This window comes from Aphanomyces astaci (genome assembly GCF_000520075.1).
Source record: "Aphanomyces astaci strain APO3 unplaced genomic scaffold supercont1.12, whole genome shotgun sequence".
Classification (NCBI taxonomy): domain Eukaryota; phylum Oomycota; class Saprolegniomycetes; order Saprolegniales; family Verrucalvaceae; genus Aphanomyces; species Aphanomyces astaci.
This window is the reverse complement of record NW_009798275.1, coordinates 275,475-295,723: the sequence shown is the minus strand read 5'-3', so window position 1 is coordinate 295,723 and position 20,249 is coordinate 275,475. Positions and strand designations below refer to the sequence as shown.

Genomic DNA, 20,249 nt, shown 5'->3' with positions numbered 1-20,249 from the left:
TTGGACACAAATAAAAATAAAAACTCTCACAGTTCATAAACTCAAAAGGTTATTCGTTTTTACAGAACCTTTCGTCACTGCAATTGAACCTGAGCCATTCGCTCGCTGAACGCAGCCAAGTCATTGTCAAGGATTCCGGTACGTCGCCAACAGTTCACCACTGTCGATGGTGCCACAGAGCGCCAAGCGTCCTTCGCCCACTCCATTGCTACTACTAACGAAACTTCGTAGAGCTTGTCTTGGCGACCAGCCATGACTGAGTCAATCTGGTCCAAGGCGTTCTTCAGCTGACGCTTTTTGATGCTTGCCTTGAACGACGCAATGATCCCTGCGTCCTGAGGCTGCAGGTAAGCGGTTGTATTCTTTGGGAGCATCCTCAAATCAACATTTGACAGATCCTCGGCAGCAGTGGGGTCGTGGCAGGGAGCGTTGTCAACAAGCAGCAAAATCTTCCGGCCTTCGGCGACCATGCGATCGTTTATGGTCTTGAGATAAGTTTGAAAGACTTCGGATGTCATCCATGCCTTTTTGGTTGCTTGGTAGTTAAAACCAAGGTCGCTAGAAGACCGGCCTTGAAAGCACCGTGGCTGCACGAATTTGCCGATGAACATTGGGTCAACAATGTCGGAGCTGTCTGCATTTGTGGTGAGTGCCATGGTAATCCTTTTTTTTAACTTCTTCGTGCCGGGAACACGCTGTCGAGTGATGGAACGATGAGGTGACAAGCAGTAGAAGTAGGCCGTCTCGTCCATGTTGTACACGTTGGCCGGGCTGTAACCACTTGTGGTGTTTAGGACTTCTTCACGGCCTTGTCGTACAGCTTCGCGTGGGGTTGACGCCGCTTCTCCATGCTGAATCTTGCTGGTAAGGCCATGCTTGCGCTGGAACTTATAAAGCCAGCCTTTTGAGTAGGTGGAACATTGCGAAGGGAGCAGATCGAGACGAGTGGCGATTGTCCTGGCCTGCTCGCGAATGAGCTCACCCGTGAGGCAGACTCCAAGCTCCTCGCAGCGTAGGACCCATTGGAGTAGTTCGGTTTCGAGTTCGGGAGATTTAACTGCACGATCAATATATCGTGATTTGCTGTCTACGCGCTGGGATTGCGATGCGCCTCGCTGAAGGGCCTTTCCAATCGCAGATTTTGTTGGATTTGTCTCGAGTTTGAATTTTTTCGCCGCCCATTTAGCCAATTCATTGTATGTAGCTTGAGGGTTTCGCTTGTGCTCCGCGTACAAGCCATTCTTCTCGGCCAGTGTCATCCGCTGTTTCATCTTGAAGTGATTTGCGGTCAAAAGTGCGATGTTATTTGAATATTCAAACATTCCCTCAACATTTTATATTATTAGGACATAGAGAATATTTATTTTACCCCGTTTCCAAGTCGGGGGGAGATCAGTAACTCTACTGTTGTACAGAAATCTTAAAAGAGTCAATAATTAATGACAGCCAATCATGCCTTGTCGTCCCTACTAGCCCCAACGGTTCAACGGCGAATGACCCATGGGACGACTTCACAATCACCTCGCCGATCATCCACGAAGTCCACGAATTTGGCTCCAACTAGTCTACGGATAGGGAAAAATTGTTATCACCGAAATCGTCGATATAAAATCCCTTGCTTTTACTTTGCTTTCAATTTTTACGGAAAAAGAAAAAGAGAAGTCATCTCCGAAATATGGTCAAATTCCGTGTTTGCTAAAGAGCTTTAATTGTCCGTACATTCTTGTTGACGTCATGTCGTGATGAGCAAGGCAGCGAATGCATTTATTGAAAGATTGGTCATCAAAAGTAGTAGTACTACATCTCCCTACTATTCAGCCTTGACGTCAATCGATGTGGTTGAGTGTAGCGTCGGTGGTAGAGGCTGTTGATTAGGCATGGTGCGCGAGAACAGAAACAGGCCCACGAGGGCTACCGGGACCCCCAAATCCGCGGCAAACCACATGAAGCTGGCGCCGTAATGTTCGTAGAGGTACCCACCCAGCAAGGTGCCTGTGCCCCGCCCCAATCCATTGAGCACGGCGTTGAGGAGGCCCATCATCGTGCCTTCAGTGCCTGGGGGGGCGGCGTCATAGATGTACTGCGTGCAGGCGGCCCATGCCAGTGAAAATGTCGCGCCATGCAGAAGTTCAAAGGGCAGCGCGCTCCATGCGTTGGTCATGACGGCGTAGTACGAGATGCGGACGCCGTAGCCGAGGATGGACAGGAGAAGCACGTTCAGGATGCCGAGGCGCTTGAGGACGGCGTCGGCAAAGTAAAACGCCGGGAGTTCCGACAGGGTCTCGAACCAGATGGCCGTACCCACGACGGCGGTCGAGTGGTTGGACAGTTCGTACAAGTTGAGCGTGAGGAACGAAGACACGACGCCAAACATGAGTCCGATCAAGAACACGACTACGAGGAGGAGCACGACGTCAGCCTTTTGCCCGATACGTCGCATGCCTTCCCAGAACGACAGCGTCGGTGCCTGCGACGTCGAGTCCTTGGGGTCCGCCGGTGGAATCAAGTTCAACACGCACAGCGTGGGAACGCAAAAGATCAAGTGGAGGTTGAAGGCCCAGGATATTCCATATGTGTTGACCACCAGCCCAGTGAGGAAGGCCCCGACGCCCCACCCTACTGCGCCAAAGAGACGCTGCTTGCCGTATTCGCCGCCCACGCGATGCAGGAGGGCCATGACCGCTTGATCCAGGAGGGATCCTGTCGGGTTGGTTTGAAAATTGGCCACAAACACGACAACGCACGTGAGGTAGAAGTTCGATATGGAGAACTCGATCAAGAACATCAAGAGTGTGCCTGACAAGATGCAGAAGATGTGCACCCACCGCTGCTGGTGCAACACGTCTGCCATCGCCCCCCAAAGTGGCGGCGCCACCACCGAACACACGCAAGGAATGGCAGCGAGGATGCCGATCTGGAGCTTGTCGAAGTACGTGTTGAAGAAGACGGGAAGAAAGTTCAGGACCGTGCTGAGTGCAAAGTTGTTGATGCCATACATGGCCTTGGCTGGCCACAGTTGGTCGTCAGCGAGCCCCATGTCGTGAAATGTCCAATGAAGATTCGGAATAAAAACACGTTTTACTAGGTTCAAAGGTGGTTCACAGCTGTCAAATACGGAGTAAAACCGAAATCGCGTTAATGGTATTCGTTCACCAGGATCGCAAAGCGCCTCCAACAGTCACCACCAAACAATTCGATGTCGAGTTCCCCTTGATTGGCGCTATTTTGGCATCTCCCGTCTATGCGACATCGTTCATCGAGCTTTGTGTTCGGTATGATTCTACTACTCGAAATATAGAGATTCCTCCGCGCAGCGTCATCGCTCTATCGCGTGATTGCCATGCCCACATCCGATAAACGAAGTCGGCTTATCCGGATGTTTTGACGTACCTTGACCAACAAAGCCATGCAGCTGCACCGCGTGACGAAATTGGCGGCGAGTCGTCCGAGCCGTCTCCTGCGTCGGCTCAAAACCACATTAGCCACCGACACGAACCTCCAAGAGAAGGTTGTGACGCTATGTCGGCATCGGGGGTTTGTCTTTCCTGGTTCGGACATCTACGGCGGCCTCGCCAACAGCTTTGACTACGGCCCGCTCGGGGTCCAGATGAAGAAGAACATCCAAGATGCATGGTGGAAGCACTTTGTGCAATCTCGCACCGATTGCGTTGGCTTGGACTCGTCGGTTATCTTAAACTCCAAAGGTAGCCTCCTCTCTACACCCCGTCCACATAAATCCCATTCACGACCAGCTGCGTAGTTTGGGAAGCGTCAGGGCACATTGGCAACTTTACAGACCCCATGACCGTGTGCAAAAGCTGCAACAGCCGATCTCGCGCTGACAAACTCATCGAGAACAAGTCGGACGTGACGGGCATTCCAGACGCGGGCGGCCTCACATGCGAAGAAATCGACGCGCTTCTCGCCCAGCACAAGATTTCGTGTCCGACCTGTGGCAGCGACCAGCTGCAAAAGACTCGGCAGTTCAACCTCCTCTTCCGCACGAACATGGGCTCCACCGACGACACCAGGTAGAACCCCGCCACCCATGTCCAATCCCATCTTCTGGTTAGTGAATGGGTGTACTTGCGCCCTGAGACGGCGCAAGGCGCGTACATCAACTTCCAGCACGTTGTCACGACCATGCGACGCCGTCTGCCGTTCGGCGTCGGCCAAATGGGCAAATCGTTCCGCAACGAGATCTCTCCGGGCCACTTCTTGTTTCGCACCCGCGAGTTTGAGCAGCTGGAACTGCAGTACTTTTGCCATCCCACAGACTCGGACACTTGGTATGTGTTATCACTGTATTGATGTATATATGCATATATATATAGCTAACAATATCCACAGGTTCTCGTACTGGGTCGACGAGTGCTTCAACTGGTTGGTGCAGCACGGAGTCAAGCCATCGAACCTGAAGAAGCGCGTCCATGACCAAGCGGTAAGGAGATCATACTATTTCATATATATATATATGACGACACAATTGAATTTTAACGTAGGAACTGGCCCATTACGCCCGAGCCACGACCGACATTGAGTTTCTGTATCCGTTTGGGTGGAGTGAATTGTGGGGCAGTACGTGTCCAATATGAATGGATTGGTTTTGATCGTTGCTGCGGTAGTTGCTAACCGCACGGACTTTGACTTGAAGAAACACATGGAAGCGTCATCCAAGGACCTTCAATACGTGGACCCGACGACGCGCGAGGTAGGTTTGTTGGCATGACGAGTTTGCACTAACTACTCGACGATAATGATGTAGACGTTGTTGCCGCATGTGGTCGAGCCAGCGTTGGGCACTGGGCGCGTGATGCTGGCCATGTTGCTCGATGCATATGACGAAGAAGAAGTCAATGGGCGGTACGGATGTGGACATCGGAAGGGGGGGCTTGATGATGGATGTCCTGGTAGACAACGCACGGTTCTGCGCCTTCACCCGGATATTGCGCCGTACAAGTTTGCAGTGCTGCCGCTGCAGAGCAAGGGGGTGTTGGCAGAAAAAGCCAACGAGATCTATGTCCAGTTGGCCAAGCTCGCCAGTTGCGATTTTGACGTGACCCAGTCTATCGGTACGCACAAGATTGACCATATCCGCCGTGTAAATATGTGTCATGCCATCGTCCATGTAGGTAAGCGATACCGTCGCCAGGACGAAATCGGCACACCGTTCTGCGTGACAGTGGACTTCGACACGTTGGAGGATGGCTCTGTGACTGTGAGGAACCGCGACAGCATGGACCAAGTCCGCGTGCCTGTTGCTACCCTCCTCTCGGGGGGCTGGACGTGGCAACCATAAAGCAAGCGAGCTAGTCCTATCCTACAACATTGTCAGAAGATATTCACATTCATCACCGAAAACTGTAGAATGTCATGCTTGAAATATCAATTTGCGATCATAATTATGCGCTACAAGAATGCTATATTCCAAAATTGAGATCACCAAATGTGATAGAATGTCCGGATAAAAATACTTTGTAGTAACCGGTTTGCAATATGTGTTCAATGACGCCAAATATTCGCACATTTCGGCCAAATGCGGATATTTTAGTGGATATATCCGGATATTTCGAAATTCCATTGACATACGATTTTTTTCAATGTCCCAGATATTCCCAAGCCAAATATCCGCCAAAAATATCCATGTCTGGAGCTGGATATTTTTGGGGAGTTCTTGATATCCGAAAAATGCAATTATAGAGGGAATGGAATCAAAACGCGATTGGACCAGTCGTGGAGCCGACAACCACTGCACCATGTTGGCGCAGGCAGCACTGGTGGGTAGGGATGGTACGGAGTTGGCGTGGCGTTTGTTGTTTCTACACAGGTTTGCACACGGTGTACTCGCACATTACAAGCCTTCGAAGGTAGGTACTGTATGCACGAGCCGAGGCAGTTGCGGGATCAACGTGGCAATCGATGCCGCAACTGCCTCGGCTCTTTCATACCGATTGGGTGGGCTGGCGGTATTCACTACGGATATTGTACAGTATAACCAGGTAATCTAGGCTTACGCACGTATTTCCTCGAGTCCCGTTCGTCACTGACCATGTAACGTTACATATAATTGATTCCCCGCTATGTAGTGTGATTGATTCAGTCAATACCAACGTCCAATGATCATAATTCACACACGGTGCACACACGTTAATGCATACCAACTAAGCTATACAGCACACGATTTGTCGATGTTATCGCGTACAAACATGATGTTCTACCAGGAGCAAGTTTGGCATGTTCGCATGGATGCATCGTCCAGTCGTGAGATTCCCTTGCACAATCCATTTTTCATAAATTTATTACGATATGCAGTATATTTGAACTCAAGGTACGGCGGCCGTGTTGTTGGCCTTGAACACATCGTCAACACCATTTTGAAAAATCTCGACATTTCAAATTTGGATATATATCGCCTTCCAAATATCCGCAAATGCTCGGATATGGATTGAACACAGGGTGAAGTTTTCCCCCACTGGTCAATCAATTTCATGGGAAATACTTGGGAGAAACAACGAAGTGATTATTAAAATACCGACAACTACCGATTCTTGACCAATAGACTTGGTGTTTGTATGATTTCATGAAAATAGAATAAACTTCAACACATGTTGCCTCGTCCTGACGGCAGCAGGAGCACTTAGTTGGCAGTGGGGCTTTTCACAATGGTCGTGGAGTCGCAAGCGCTGCTCAAGCAGACTAACGCCTCGTACCAGACGCTGAAGGAGACGCTCCCGGCCGTCGACGGCACATGGAAGCGCACCGAGCCCCGGCAAAAGCCAGACGCGGCGACGTATCTGTTCAAGTACATCATCTTTGCGCAGATTTTCGTCTACATGGAAGCGGGTGTCGTGCCTGCCTTGCTCTTGGAGTTTACCGAAGCGTTCGAGCTCACACCGCAGGACCAAGGCCTCTTGGGTGCGATCGTGTACATCGCGCTGTCCCTTGGCTCGCCCCTCTGCGGGTACCTCTTTCGTCACTACTCTCCCCGCATCGTCCTCGGGTCCAGCCTTGTCTTGAACAACCTGTTTGTGCTCGCGTTTGCATTCACACCCGTGGGAGCATGGTACTCTCGCGCGCTGCTCATCATATTTCGCGGTGCGATTGGATTCACCCAGGCCTGTCTCTGTGTGTACGCGCCGCTGTGGGTGCACGACTACGCACCCAAGTCCCAAAAGGCCAGCTGGATGAGCTACCTCCAAGGCGCCGTGCCCATCGGCGTCACGCTGGGCTACCTCATGGGCTCCGTGATTGTGTGGGTCGGACAGAGCTACGCCAGCTGCTTCAGCCTGTTCTGCTGGAGGTGGCCGTTTCTGGCCCAAGTGGTGATCGTCATGCCGTTGGCGGTGGGGGTGTTCTTCGTCCCGGAAGCGCATATTCGCATGCGCGTGCCCCGCCGACAGTCGATTCCGTTCGTGGCCGAGGCGCTGGACGAGATCGACCGCAAAGCAGAGGGAGACAGCGACGACAGCGACAACGACAACGACACCAACAGCAACTGGCACAACGTCGGCATCTTGCTGCGCACGCCCGTGTTCACGTCGGTGGTGCTCGGCCTGTCGGCTTTGTTCTTTGTCGTTACGGGGGTGCAGTACTGGACCACGCTGTTCCTCACGACCAACACCTCGGATTCCGCCTACATCATCCACTTGAACTACCTCATCGTGAGTGGCTCGGGGCCGATCTTAGGTGTGTTCTTTGGCGGCAAACTCGTCGACTACTTTGGCGGGTACACTGGCCCGCGCCAGGAAGCCAAGGCCCTCAAGATCTGCATGATCATGGGCTTCCTCGGGGTAGTGGCCTCGCTCCCCATCTCGTTCCTCTCCAACACGTACCTCATTGCCATCTTGCTGTGGATCATGCTCTTCTGCGGCGCGTCGCTGCTGCCGTCGTGTTCCGGGATCGTCATCGCATGCGCGCCGCAGCCGCTGCGGCCGCTCGCGTCGTCCGTGGCCAACACTAGCTACAACTTTCTCGGGTACGCAGCCTCCAACTACATCCCCGGGCTCGTCATGGACTTCATCCTGTCCAACACACCCGCCGAATTCGGCTGGTCGTGCGACGAAGCGTGCACGTACCGCATCGGGTTTCGCATTGTCACATGGTGGACTGTTTTTGCCTTTTTGTGCCTCACCGTGGGCTACGTTGTGGCTGCGCGCAAGGCCAAGCTGGCCACAGCACCGAGCTCCATCTCACCGTAAGATAGAAATAAAGACAGACACATTGGAGTACGTGATAATGATCTCGACATACTGGTATCATAAATTATGGCGAAACGTACCCAACCTATTTAACGCAAGTGACGTCCTTTCACTGAGGACGCTTAAAACGCGCTTAACCATTTTAACTCATGCGTCATATTTCACTCGCGAGCACTCTTGCCGGCACTTTAGCGCGTCGATTCCTCGCTCAACCGTTGTCGATCATCATTGTGACGTGTTGTTGGGCGGTTGAGGACGACTATGCAGCGGCAAGAACGGATCTATGACAGGACGCAGTCTGTGCGCGCAGCCTTAGCCTTCGATACATCTCCTCGAACACCGCCGCCGTCGACACCAGACCGAACGTACACCTGGAGACGTCAAGTCGCGGTCGCCGCGTACACGTGGCAAGTGGTCAAGGAGATGGGTCGGCGGGGCTACGTGTGGTGCACTCGCACTATGTCATCGTGCTTTGTAGCTATCGACCACCACTACATCCGTTGCTTCAACTCTCAGTTTTCCTCGACGTCCCAACAACAACGGCGCCGCATCACGCCAGTCCTCGCGCTCCTCCTCTTGCTCGTCGCAGCCACCGTCGTGCGTTTTGTCGTGTCCATTCCGTACCAGTACTATAATCTGCACTACGTACGCCCCCACAAACCCACAGACGACACGATTCAAGCGCACATCCTGGTCGACGTCGCGCCGGGCCAAAAGGCCAAACCGCCGCCGCATCTGCGCGGAGACACTTTCTACATCGAACCGTGGACTGGCCAATGCAAGAACACCGTCCACGGATTGGTGTACGCGACGGACGCCCGCGGCATCACGTGCAAACGAAGAAGTCTCATGCCCACGGGCTGCTGTGGTGACGACGTGCGCTTCAGTTGCAGCACATGCGACGTGGAAGCTCCGCACTGTTGTTTGGCGTACGAGCGGTGTGTGTCGTGCTGTATGGGGCCTACCAACGTACGTACATAGGATGATCATATTCATTCCGACCTCATCATGGTCCAGACCGCCCTAGTGCACGCGTTCTTGGCCCATGCCGACCCCAAACATCCCGTGTACGGCCAGCCGCCATCGGACCTGACGCTGTTTGGCTTTTGCACGTTCCGATGCCGGACGTCGTCGGCGGGGGTGCAGCACCAGAACTCGTACCGAAGGTATGAGGCAAAGTGCTCTGGATGGATCGACTAACTCACTAATGGGGGGGTGGTTGGTAGTGCAAAGAAGCATTGCTATGGGGTGCACCGTCCGCTCAAGGAACTGGACGTGGTCAACAGCGACGAGTCGGCTCTGCACAACGCGACGACGTCACCGCCGAGGCACGACGAGTACGAGCCCCCGATGGATGGTGGACGTTCTCACCACGAGTAACAACGTTTACTTAGGTTGCGTGAACAAATCCAAGTGGCCACCACGACGCCGCCAGTGCTGGAATATGATCCGTTTTACATAGGCAAGTCATGAACGTCTCGCCTTGTCAAGTACGTTGGCTCCGCATCCAAGGATGTGATGCTGTACCCCCCCCCCCCCCCGCCGCTAAACCAATCTCGATGGACGAGATATGGGAGCTCCATCCCCTATCAATCCCCCCGCGTGGGTAGCAGAAATGCCAGAATCCAAGCAAGCACGACCGATGCAGCAACAATTCGTTATGTTCTAGCGGTGATGGAAAGCCCAATTGAATGTTAATAAGTACTATTTATTACAGTGCCAGCAGTCTGTACCTGTCATGTTTGTATAACGTCTACGTGCCATTCCGACGGTTTTCTCGACGGCTTTGGGGATTGGCCGATAAATATAGCGACAAGCACGTCTATTGCTGGTAAAAAGGCAAACTCGTTTTGAAGATGCTTCAGTCGCGCGCCCCAACCGACACTGCCGCCGCAGTTGTGTCCGACTCTCTAGGCCCCCGCCCGTCTACAAAGTCCATCACATCGCGTTCGACTAACGGGGACTCGAGAAGCAGCACCAGCAGCAATTCCCCTGACATTGGTGCCATATATTTAGCTGGCTGTAGCATATTATGTCATTCGATATGCTGCTGCTGTCGTAGGGTCGTGGAAGGCAACGCTGGCGTCGTTGGTGGAACAGCACCCCCACGTGACGTCGAATTGGAGCGAGCCGAGGACCGCCGACTTCAAAGTGCGCAGCAAACGCTACTTGACCACAAGCTTGAAAGAACAAGTCGACGAAGCGAGTAAAACGAAAACCCCACTGTTCATGTATATTGCATACACGATTCACACAACACTGGTTCTAGAGTGCGAACTCATTTGGGTCGATGTGTTCCAAGGCGATCGGTCCAAGTTTTTTCACATCTCGCAGCGCCCCGAGAGCGTCGTGCGCCACTTTACCGAGCTGTACCCACACCGAGAGCTGTTTGTGCTCAACATTTTGCTGCCGGGGACCCCCGATGTCACATATGCGCAGTACTTTGCGTTGCGACCAGACGGCGTCACAGACGCGTTCTCGAAACTGTGGCGGGCGTTCATGGACGGCACGGACGACTTCCGAAATGCGCGCCTCAAGCTCATCCCACGCGTGGTCGAAGGGCCGTGGATGATTCGCAAAGCGGTTGGCGCCAAGCCGTTCATTCTGGCCAACGCCCTCGAGGTGCAGTGGTTCCGCGGCAAGAATTACTTGGAAGCCGTCGTGGACGTGAGCTCCGATTCCATCGCGAAGAAGGTCACGTCCATGTGTCGCATGTGCGTGGCGTCCTTGGTCGTGGACATGGCGCTTGTGGTGGAAGGCAAGTCCGAAGACGAGCTCCCTGAAGCCATCCTTGGATGCGTTCGATATGACCGGCTCGACATGAAATTTGCGACCAGTATTTAACCGCCCATCCACATCATCATCCAACCAAACACTCTACTTTCTTGACTCCTTCGTCCCCTGCCGCGGCGGATTATGTAGCTCCCTGAACGACTGCTTGCAATATGTAGCTCTCCCTGAGTGGTGGTGACCTTTCGAGTGTCAAATCCGGATATCAAAATATGTCGTAACCGGATACACCATCACTCCTGCGTTAACTGGAGTGCCATGTCATTACCCTATTGCTGGCTCCCTTCTCGTCATGTACAGTCCGTCCTGTCGGCGAAAGGCGAACCTCTCGTTGATCCTCGAGTCTGTAGGTCTGCGCGACAAGCTAGACGCATCAACCAAGCTATCCAAAGCAAGGGTGAATCCTCGGATGAGGAAGAGGAGGTGACCCAGAAGAGTTCCTCCGCTGGATTCCAGTACCTTCTCGATGACTCGGATGACTCGGATGTATCGAGCAACGACGACAAGGATTCCGACGAAGAAGTGGTCATCGCCAAGCCCAAAGTTGTCGCCCAAGCGCCTCCACCTGCATTGTCCAAAAAGTCCAAGAAGAAGCAGGCCAAGAAGAAGTCTGTGTACATATCCCTCCACGTATTCCATTGTCATGAACAACTGATTGTAGGAACAATGCGCATGCAGAAGTCGACGATGACGTGGACGACTTGCTGCATGCGTTGGCTAGCCAAGCCAACCTCGACGACGAAGAAAAGCCCGCGTTTCTCCCGCCTCCAGCCATGGAACGCAATGCGTTGCTCGCCGTGAACGCCGGGGCCTTGAACGCCGACAAAGAGATGAAGCGTTTGTTTGGGGTACACACCATACATGTATTTTGTTTTCCCACGATACCTGCTGCAGGTCAAAGATGCGCGGGAGAGCCTCAAGAGCGCCAAGGGTCAACCACGGTACATACCTACTACTCCATCCAAGTCCATTCGTCTCCTGAACACTTTCGTTGGGGTGTATGTAGCAACACTGCCCGACGGACAACGAAGAAGGTGGTTCTCGTCACCCCGGACGACACGTGGCCTCGTCCGCCGACGTTTGTCGGCGGGGGCATCCGCTGGACCCGCGTGGACAAACCGCCTTGCCCGTCGTGGGAATACGGCGCCGACTACTTTCAAATCGACTGGTCCATCGAGTACAAAAAGGTACTACTAGTAGTAGTACTAGTTGATGTACTTGGAATACGAGTTCATGCTTGGGTTGTACGTAGATGCAAGAGCAGTTCCGTGTGCTTCAGATGACCCACGACCCCCAAAGTATTGTGCACTTTCTGCACAAACACCCGTACCACGTCGATGCGTTGCTTCAAATGGCCGAAGTATTTCAACACCACGGCCAAATGGATCACTCGACCGACTGCATCAAAAAGTAATTTTATCTATCTATCTATATATATATATATATATATATGGGTTCCACCAAGCTCACTGCATCGAGTAGATGCGTATACTTTATGGAATTGGCGTGGGGCGAGCAATTCCATGTCACCTCTGGGCTTTGTCGCATGGACATTGCAAGTGGCGACAACAAGTCGTTCTATCGCGCGCTGTTCTTTCTGATGAGACACGTACGTCCACATGGCGTTGACTAGTATATTTCGAAATGGCCTCGATTAGTATATTTCCATATGACTACTGTAGTATATCTCAAAATGGTCTCGATTAGTATATTTCTATATGACTAGTATATTTCTAAACGGCATCGATTAGTATATTTCTAGATGACTACTAGTAGTATATTTCTAAATGGCCTCGATTAGTTTATTTCTATATGACTAGTATATTTCTAAATGGCCTCGATTAGTATATTTCTATATCACTAGTATATTTCTAAATGGCCCTGATTAGTATATTTCTAAATGGCCTTGCATACGACGTAGGTGGGGCGTCGGGGATGCGTTCGCAGTGCGTTTGAGATCGCTAAGTTGATTTGGAGCTTGGACCCGAAGGGAGACCCGCTGCATGTGCTGCTGTGCTTGGACTACTATGCGTTGTCGGCCCGCCAGTGCCAATATGTCGTCGACTTGTTCGAATCCAACACGGAAATCGTTTTTCGAACGGACAAGGCCGTGGCCGTTCCAAGCCTTGCGCCCGTGACGGTGGCCGCGCTTCCTGGCCTCCAGATGTCCGTGGCCCTGGCGCGGTACGTTCGTTCCATACAGGTTGTTCTTGTAACGAGGGGTACCTTCATTGGGATTAGGTATTTGCTCGGCGACGTCGCGCGTGCGACAGCCGACCTCGCGTCCACTTTGTCCAAATTTCCTCAAGTGCTGGTGCCGCTGACCGAAAAATGCGGCATCTCCACCACCTCCAGTACGTTTTTACTCGCTCAAGTCAAGCCATTGCATATGCCATGCTGATATTGTCCATTTACCCAACATGTGGACTTTAGTGCTGATTCGCCCAATCACTATCGATCGATTCTTTGTACTGACTGTGAATTTTGTATGTAAAAAGTGATTGTAATCACACTAATTTATGTCACACACTAATTCGGTTTTGATGGTGGTTTGACTGGCTCAATGGTTCTGCCGATTGTTTTTCTTCTGTACATATTTGGTCATTCTCCATGCCGCTCAGTTTCGAAGAGACACAACAACAATCCATACTATATGGTAGAATCATGGCAGGATGTGATTTGCTCGGCGGTGTTTGCGAACGCGCCGCACTTGGACGACCACGGCGTCGTGTCCCATCTGCTGCACATTTATGTCACCCGCCATGCGTCGCTGTGGAAAGTGAACGACATCCAGTCGTTCTTGCTCCAAGCCGCCGTCCAAGCCAGCGCCTCGTACAACCGCGGGACGTTTGTCACCGAGTTGCCGCCCCTCGTGCACAAATACAAGCGTGCCATTAGTCCTGGTACGACTGGTCGTGTTGCTGATACTGTATGTTCATTGAGAAGGCGAATAGATTTCTCGGACGAAGTGACCACGCTGCCCCCGGACCACCCGATGATGATGCAGCCAGGAGCTGGGGGAGGTGATGCCGATGGAATGCTCGACTTGGACAACATGGACCCGGCCATGATTGCGCAGTTGCAAGCGCAATTGGAGGCCGAACAAGCTCGCAACGGAGGCAATTTGCCCGCTGATGCCCACCCGCTGCTGCTGTTTCTGCAAACGCTGCTGCCGTGGAATCGACTCCAACAACCAGGGGCCCAACGTCCGGCAAACTTCGACGAAAACCCCGTGTACCAACCTGCCGACGAATAAAGGGCTGCTGTAATCGAATAACATGTGAAAACACTCGGTACAATTGTGCAGAGAATCAGTCATGTGTGGTTCGAAGTATGCCGTCGTAGACACCTTCACATCCATGTCAATCACCTGTTTTTCCAAAATCAAATACTCCAAGTACAGCGTATACCACCAGTACCGTGTAAGGGGCTCTAACCGTGACTGAGAGCGTACAGAGTTGCGTGTCGGAGCGAATGAATATCATCGTTGACTTGCTTAGAATAATCTCATACAAACTCATCACATACACAACATCTAGGGCTCGAGCACGCCGCCGTCCTTGGCGAGGCGGTAGAACACGCCTTGGTTGGCGATGAGCGCGGCGGGGGTGTCCATCTCCACGACTCGGCCCGCGTCCATGACCATGATGCGGTCGGAATGCATGATCGTGTGGAGGCGGTGCGCAATCGTGAGCACCGTCGCGTTGGCAAACTCGGTGGCAATCACCTGCTGCAGCCGCACGTCCGTGTCGTGGTCCATCGCGGCCGTGGCTTCGTCCAGCACGACAATCTTGGCCTGCACCAGCAGCGCCCGAGCCAGACACAGCATCTGCCGCTCGCCCACGCTCAAGTTGGCCCCCTTGTCCGCCACCTCGGTACTCAACTTGTCTGGCATGTCGCTCACGAGCGGGTACAGCCCCGCCTTGGACACGACCGACCACAGCGCCGCGTCGTCAAACGACCCAAACGGGTCCAAGTACTGCCGCAGCGTGCCTTTGAACAGCACGGGCGACTGCGGAATGATCGACAGATGCCGCCTCAAGTCCTGCTTGGCCACGGTCGCAATGTCTCGTCCGTCGAGGAGGATGGATCCAGACACTAGCGGATACATGCGGAAGAGCACCATCGTGAGACTCGACTTGCCGGCGCCCGTCCGCCCGACGATCCCGATCTTTTCCCCCCCGGCAATGTCGCACGACAAGTCGCGGAGCACGAGTTCACTCGTGGGTTTATACCGAAATTGCACTTTGTTGAACGAGATGGCCCCCTTGGTCAAGATCAAACTGGCCGTCGAGTGTGCACTTGGGTCTTCGTTTTCCAAGCCACAGTACTGAAGCACCCGTTCGGGGGCGACCATCCTCACCTCGAGCGACGAGTACGTCTTGACCAGGTCCACAATGCACGCGTCGGCCATGAGGACGTAGTTAAACGCGAGCCCAACCAGCCCCGCCGACAGCGCCGACCGAAACACCACCAGCCCCGTGGCCACAATCATCACGATCGCCGTGCCTTGCAGGGAGATGCACGTCTCAAACCACATGTCCACCGCCACCTTGGCGTACCACATCTGATGGTTCACGTTGACATGGTGTGCGTGGCGGTCGATGGCTTGCTGCAAGTAGGTCGTTCCAAACGCGCGCAGCAGAGAAAACCCTACCAAGACCTGTGTTAATATAATCACCCAAAAGGGTGGACTAACCGTGTTCGATCTCGTCCAAGTAGGTGAGCACGGGCGAGTTCGTGATATTTTTCAGGCGCGACAGTTCGCGCGACGGCCGCAGGTACATTTGGGACAGTCGGACATACAGGTGCAGAATGGGCAGAAAGAGCAAGCCAAACCATTGCACGACCGCGAGCGATGTAAGGAGCGACCCCACGACTGCAAAGAACATGGCTGTGAGCCCGCCAAACGAGTACGGCAGCCGCGTGTCGATACTCGCCGTGTCTTGGGCGTACCGGTTGATCACGCGGCCGATGGGGTTGGCGTCGTAGAACGACATGGTCGTGCCCAGCAGCGACGTGGTCATGCTGTCAAACAGGTGCCGCGACGCCTTGAGGCCCGACGTGGCAATGGCGATGGATCGGCATAGCACCATCACGACGCTTCCAAAGCAGCATGCAGCGTACACCCCCATGTACCACGTCGTGCGTTCAGCCGCGTCCGAGCTGGCGGTCCACTGGCCCAGCCACACGTCCGACGCAATCTGGAACCCCTGCCAAAACGACTGGATCACACAAATCAGCACCACCGTCGACGTGCCGCCGCATGCAGAAATGAACGCCCCGTACACACTCGTGTCGACGTGGCCCTCGGCGCGGACCTCGTCGTTGGTGTCTTCGGAAAGTGCAAGTTCAAAGTGCTCTCTCCACTTGTTGTGGGTCGCCAGTAAGCGGGGCGACACGAACGACGCCGAAAACGTTCGCGTTCGGGTCTTGTCGTCAGTCTCGTAGTGGGTAGAACTGCTACCCACAGGCTCCGTGACGACTTGAGGTAGTTGGCCCGACGGCTTGACTTGAACAAAGTCCATCCCGCCGTCGTCTAGCTCCACGAGCCGATTCACATTGGGCGACGAGATGATGTCGCCGTTGTGGGTCACGAGGATGACCGTCCTGGTCTTGAGCAGCGTTTCCACGCACTTGGTCATGATCTGTTTTTGCACGACGGCGTCGATGGCGGCGAGGGGGGCGTCGAGGATGACAATGTCGGCGTCGGAATAGCACGCACGGGCCAAACTGATGCGCGCCTTCTGCCCGCCCGACAAGTTGCGCCCCTTCGACCCCACTTCTGTGAGATCCCCAAATGCCATGAGCCCAAAGTCCGGCAGCAGCCCACACGCCTCCACCACCCGCGTGTACTTGCGCGAGTCGAACGGCGATCCAAAGAGGATGTTGTCGCGGACGCTCATCTGCTGGATCCACGGCTCCTGAGAGCAGTACGCCGTGGACCCGTACACCCCCGTCGTGCCCTCCGTCTGGTGCATCTCGCCCAGAATCGCCATGCACAAACTCGACTTGCCACTGCCGACTTTGCCGTGCACGACCACGAGGTCGCCGCGGGATACGGTCAGCGACACATTTTTCAAAATCGGAGCCCCCCCGTCGTCGCCCCACGTGAACGTGCCATTCTCAATGGCAATCACAGTGTCTTGAGACTATGGACGTGTAGTGTTAGCGTTTTTAGATGAAAAGAAGATGACCGATGCACTGTACCTCGGGGGCGACAGCCGGAGCTGGTCGGGTCGGTTGGTCGGCTTGGTCCAAGTATTCTTGAATGCGGTCCAGAGACACGTTGGCTTCAACGACCGCCGTGATGTTGTCGGGGATTTCGCTCATGGGGTTTTGCAGGAGGCGGAACAGCGCCAAGGCCGTGAACACCTTGGACGCGGTCAACGGTTGCCCCAGCACCATCGTGTACATGGCGAACGACGTCATGGACACGAACAAGGGTGATGCCCAGAGCACGAAGATGGAGATGGCGCCGCTAAACATGAGCGTCCATACGTGGCCCATTTCTAAGGCAAAGTCAGACAGATCGAGAATCATGACAACACAAACCAATGTCGCGAAGGGATTGGATTTTGGCGCGACACCTTTGCTCCCACGCGTGCAGCTTGACAATGAGGATGGACCCAAAGGTTTCCTTGACAGCTTGCATGCGGTCATCTCTGGCGGTGGACACGCGGTCGAATGCTTTGGATTGAATGGTCGAGATGAACGCGCCCAGGCAGAGACTCAGCACGAGCATGCCAAGCCCGGCAAAGGCGGCGACCCCTAACTCTTGGTACAGCAGGTACGAAATGACAAGGATCTGCGTGGGCATGATCCACAGATTGTTGAACGAGATGCTGGCCCACAGTAGGTTGTCCATGTCGGCCGAATACACGTTGGCCAAGTCTGGGACTTCCCCCGGCTGGACACTGGCCTTGGATACGAGGCGTTGGAACAAGGCGCCTTTGAGTCCCCCCACAAACCTACAAACGCATGAGATACGCCCTAGGAATGGGTGAATATGCACGTACTGAATGCCAAGGATGTCTTCCAACATGACCATATGCGACCACAAGATGGCGCGGGCCACCTTGGATACGAGAAGGACGGCCAGCCAGTAGTAAAGATGGGAGGATGCCCTGTCGTTGGTGGCGCCAACAATCTTTTGCAGGACAATCGGCCCAACCAATTCCAGCAGTCGCAGCACCAGCCCCAACACCCCTGCGACCGCAAACCATGCACCGTACACGTTGGCACACGCGCGAAACACGGACTTCGAGCGCCCAAACGCCGTGAGAAAGCGTTTGGTGTTGGACTCTGCAGTGTTGGCGGCTTCCAACTGCCAAATATCCTCGATGTTGAGGGCATATTGCAGGTGCACCAACGGTGTACACCACGTCAAGAACACTTGGGAGAACCACGAAGCAGCCTCGCGAGGATGCACGATAGACGCGGCCCCGCCAAAGGTGGAGTATTTTGGTTGGTTTGAGCTCAACATTGCAAAACCCAAAATGAGACACTCCAGTCAAACTTCAAACCCTCTGGTGGCATTCCAGTATCTGTAATCACGAAGCGGTAAAGCTTGCTCCAATTCTTTCCGAGAGTGAATGTACATTTGGAGATTGCTGCATGAATTTAATGTTTTCGCCGATATTTTACACTGGAATTGGAAGTGTGCGGTTCAATTGTCCATGCGGAACATTCGTGGAAATCGAAATTGGTTGGATTGCAAACCTTCACTCACACAAACAGCGTTGCAACCACGCCAGCATGACAACAACACTAAGATTATGTACTGTATCTTCACGAGCCAGGCAATGATGTACGTGGCTCCCAAGTATTTTTGTCCTTTTATCCAAAATGTGAACTTTTTTGGGCTGAATCGCCAAATCTATCGATCGATTCTGATTGAAATTTGTATGGTGCATTTCATTTAAAGACTACAAAAAAATGCCTTGTCTTTCGACAGTATTCCAACTTTGTATTGATATTTATATTAGGAAAATAACTGGACAAGACCAACAGAAGTTACGGTTCAAAATTTCGATTGGTGAAAAATTGATCGAGTAATCAGCCTTTTTGTATGGAAATACAAAAAGGCTGATTACTCGAGCCAGGCACATTTTGGCTGAAAAGGAGCATATATCTTGGTCTTTGTAAAGAGCACGTATCCGTACGAACGTCTGCATTGTATCCAGATAAAAAACGTAAGTAATAATGATTTAACGTCAACATTACGTGGGTTAACTGAAAGAACCGAGGCGTTTAAACTAAAACGTCTCCTCCTGAGGATGGCCGATCTGTAGTCTTTAAATGAAATGCACCATATGTAAACAGAGGCCAGTACTAAGTTACAGTACCGTATACCCCCCGCTTCACAGCTGTCAGTACCTATGATTTCTCTGGACCTGGACCGGTTTGGAGACCAATTCCCCGAGTGAGTGAGTGGGTGACACACCCACTCAATAGGGAGAGTCAGTTTAGAAATTCTCCACTCATTTTCGATTTTCGCCCAATCTGAAAAGTAAGTTGGAAGGCAGGAAAAGCAAGGGAGAGTCAAAATAGAACCAACCGTTTTCATCTATCCGTATCCGTATATTATGCAGCATTGCTGGAAATGCCACGGAGGTCGGAGAGGTCGGCGATATTGGCCGACCTCGATGGCATGGTTCGAACGCTTGTGACGTGCAATCCAATATTGTCGGCTACGACTAAGAAGGAGGTACAGAAGCTCCTAACCATTCGATGTGCGCTAATTAGTTCTCGCTACATGTCTGCACGAGTGCCATTGGTTCGCTCACTTGGACAGCTTTCCATTTTACCACACTTAGCCATTGGTGACTTTGTGCTAGAGGTCAGAGTGTGTCAATCAACATTTGCGTATTTCGTGCATTTGATCTGTGAGAATGAAGTGTTTCTACCAACTAGCAATCGCACACAACGACCAGTGTGGGTGCAGCTAGCATGCGCCTTGCATCGTCTTGGTCACAAAGGTACTGGTGCTTCAGTTATTATGGTGTCAAGGGCCAAAGGTATTGGGAGTGGAACTGTGCACGTTTACACACAGCGTGTTATTCATGCATTTGTATCTTTGTCACAATCGGAAATTATGTGGCCTAATTCATCTGAACGAAGCCAATTAGCCATGTACAATGCAGAACGTTATGGATTTCGTAAATGTATTTTGTCAACTGATGGCACACATGTTGTTTTATATCGCAAGCCAGCACTGCAAGGCGAGGTATATTACAGTCGAAAGAAAGAATATTCAAT

The 20,249-nt window shown here is 52.7% G+C and overlaps 7 protein-coding genes across 8 annotated transcripts; 5 read left to right on the top strand and 2 right to left on the bottom strand.

The window, feature by feature from the left end:
- Positions 1–1,743: 1,743 nt before the first annotated feature.
- Positions 1,744–3,063, bottom strand: H257_06165 (hypothetical protein). Its single transcript, XM_009831288.1, has one exon. It carries the CDS (start codon positions 3,035–3,037, stop codon positions 1,811–1,813), a length of 1,227 nt encoding a protein of 408 aa, XP_009829590.1. The 5' UTR covers positions 3,038–3,063; the 3' UTR covers positions 1,744–1,810.
- A 323-nt stretch (positions 3,064–3,386) lies between these two features.
- Positions 3,387–5,436, top strand: H257_06164 (glycine-tRNA ligase). The gene is made up of 9 exons (XM_009831287.1): positions 3,387–3,704; positions 3,761–4,031; positions 4,074–4,289; positions 4,351–4,441; positions 4,503–4,578; positions 4,626–4,711; positions 4,766–4,863; positions 4,915–5,072; positions 5,133–5,436. The coding sequence occupies exons 1-9, from the start codon at positions 3,407–3,409 to the stop codon at positions 5,297–5,299; spliced, it is 1,461 nt and encodes a 486-aa protein (XP_009829589.1). The 5' UTR covers positions 3,387–3,406; the 3' UTR covers positions 5,300–5,436.
- Positions 5,437–6,531: 1,095 nt separating this feature from the next.
- Positions 6,532–8,274, top strand: H257_06163 (hypothetical protein). The gene has a single exon (XM_009831286.1). The coding sequence runs from the start codon at positions 6,663–6,665 to the stop codon at positions 8,196–8,198; it is 1,536 nt and encodes a 511-aa protein (XP_009829588.1). The 5' UTR covers positions 6,532–6,662; the 3' UTR covers positions 8,199–8,274.
- A 100-nt stretch (positions 8,275–8,374) lies between these two features.
- On the top strand, positions 8,375–9,740 carry H257_06162. Of its 2 annotated transcripts, XM_009831284.1 has the most exons (4): positions 8,375–9,167; positions 9,216–9,364; positions 9,425–9,535; positions 9,593–9,740. In XM_009831284.1, exons 1-4 carry the CDS (start codon positions 8,460–8,462, stop codon positions 9,669–9,671), a joined length of 1,047 nt encoding a protein of 348 aa, XP_009829586.1. In that variant the 5' UTR covers positions 8,375–8,459; the 3' UTR covers positions 9,672–9,740. The 2 variants fall into 2 exon arrangements, with proteins under 2 accessions (XP_009829586.1, XP_009829587.1); XM_009831285.1 differs by having other exon boundaries at positions 9,425–9,740.
- A 302-nt stretch (positions 9,741–10,042) lies between these two features.
- H257_06161 (hypothetical protein) lies at positions 10,043–11,225 on the top strand. Its single transcript, XM_009831283.1, has 3 exons — positions 10,043–10,199; positions 10,261–10,404; positions 10,468–11,225. Exons 1-3 carry the CDS (start codon positions 10,055–10,057, stop codon positions 11,040–11,042), a joined length of 864 nt encoding a protein of 287 aa, XP_009829585.1. The 5' UTR covers positions 10,043–10,054; the 3' UTR covers positions 11,043–11,225.
- Positions 11,226–11,246: 21 nt separating this feature from the next.
- H257_06160 (hypothetical protein) lies at positions 11,247–14,244 on the top strand (the record flags this gene model as incomplete). Its single annotated transcript, XM_009831282.1, has 10 exons — positions 11,247–11,596; positions 11,650–11,836; positions 11,883–11,929; positions 11,995–12,175; positions 12,241–12,398; positions 12,471–12,597; positions 12,910–13,172; positions 13,230–13,342; positions 13,649–13,891; positions 13,943–14,244. The coding sequence occupies 10 exons, from the start codon at positions 11,247–11,249 to the stop codon at positions 14,242–14,244; spliced, it is 1,971 nt and encodes a 656-aa protein (XP_009829584.1).
- Positions 14,245–14,452: 208 nt separating this feature from the next.
- H257_06159 (hypothetical protein) lies at positions 14,453–18,564 on the bottom strand. Its single transcript, XM_009831281.1, has 5 exons — positions 18,008–18,564; positions 17,544–17,959; positions 17,199–17,500; positions 15,688–17,140; positions 14,453–15,641 (listed from the first exon to the last, which is right to left on the bottom strand). The coding sequence occupies exons 1-5, from the start codon at positions 18,472–18,474 to the stop codon at positions 14,524–14,526; spliced, it is 3,756 nt and encodes a 1,251-aa protein (XP_009829583.1). The 5' UTR covers positions 18,475–18,564; the 3' UTR covers positions 14,453–14,523.
- Between the last annotated feature and the right edge of the window lie 1,685 nt (positions 18,565–20,249).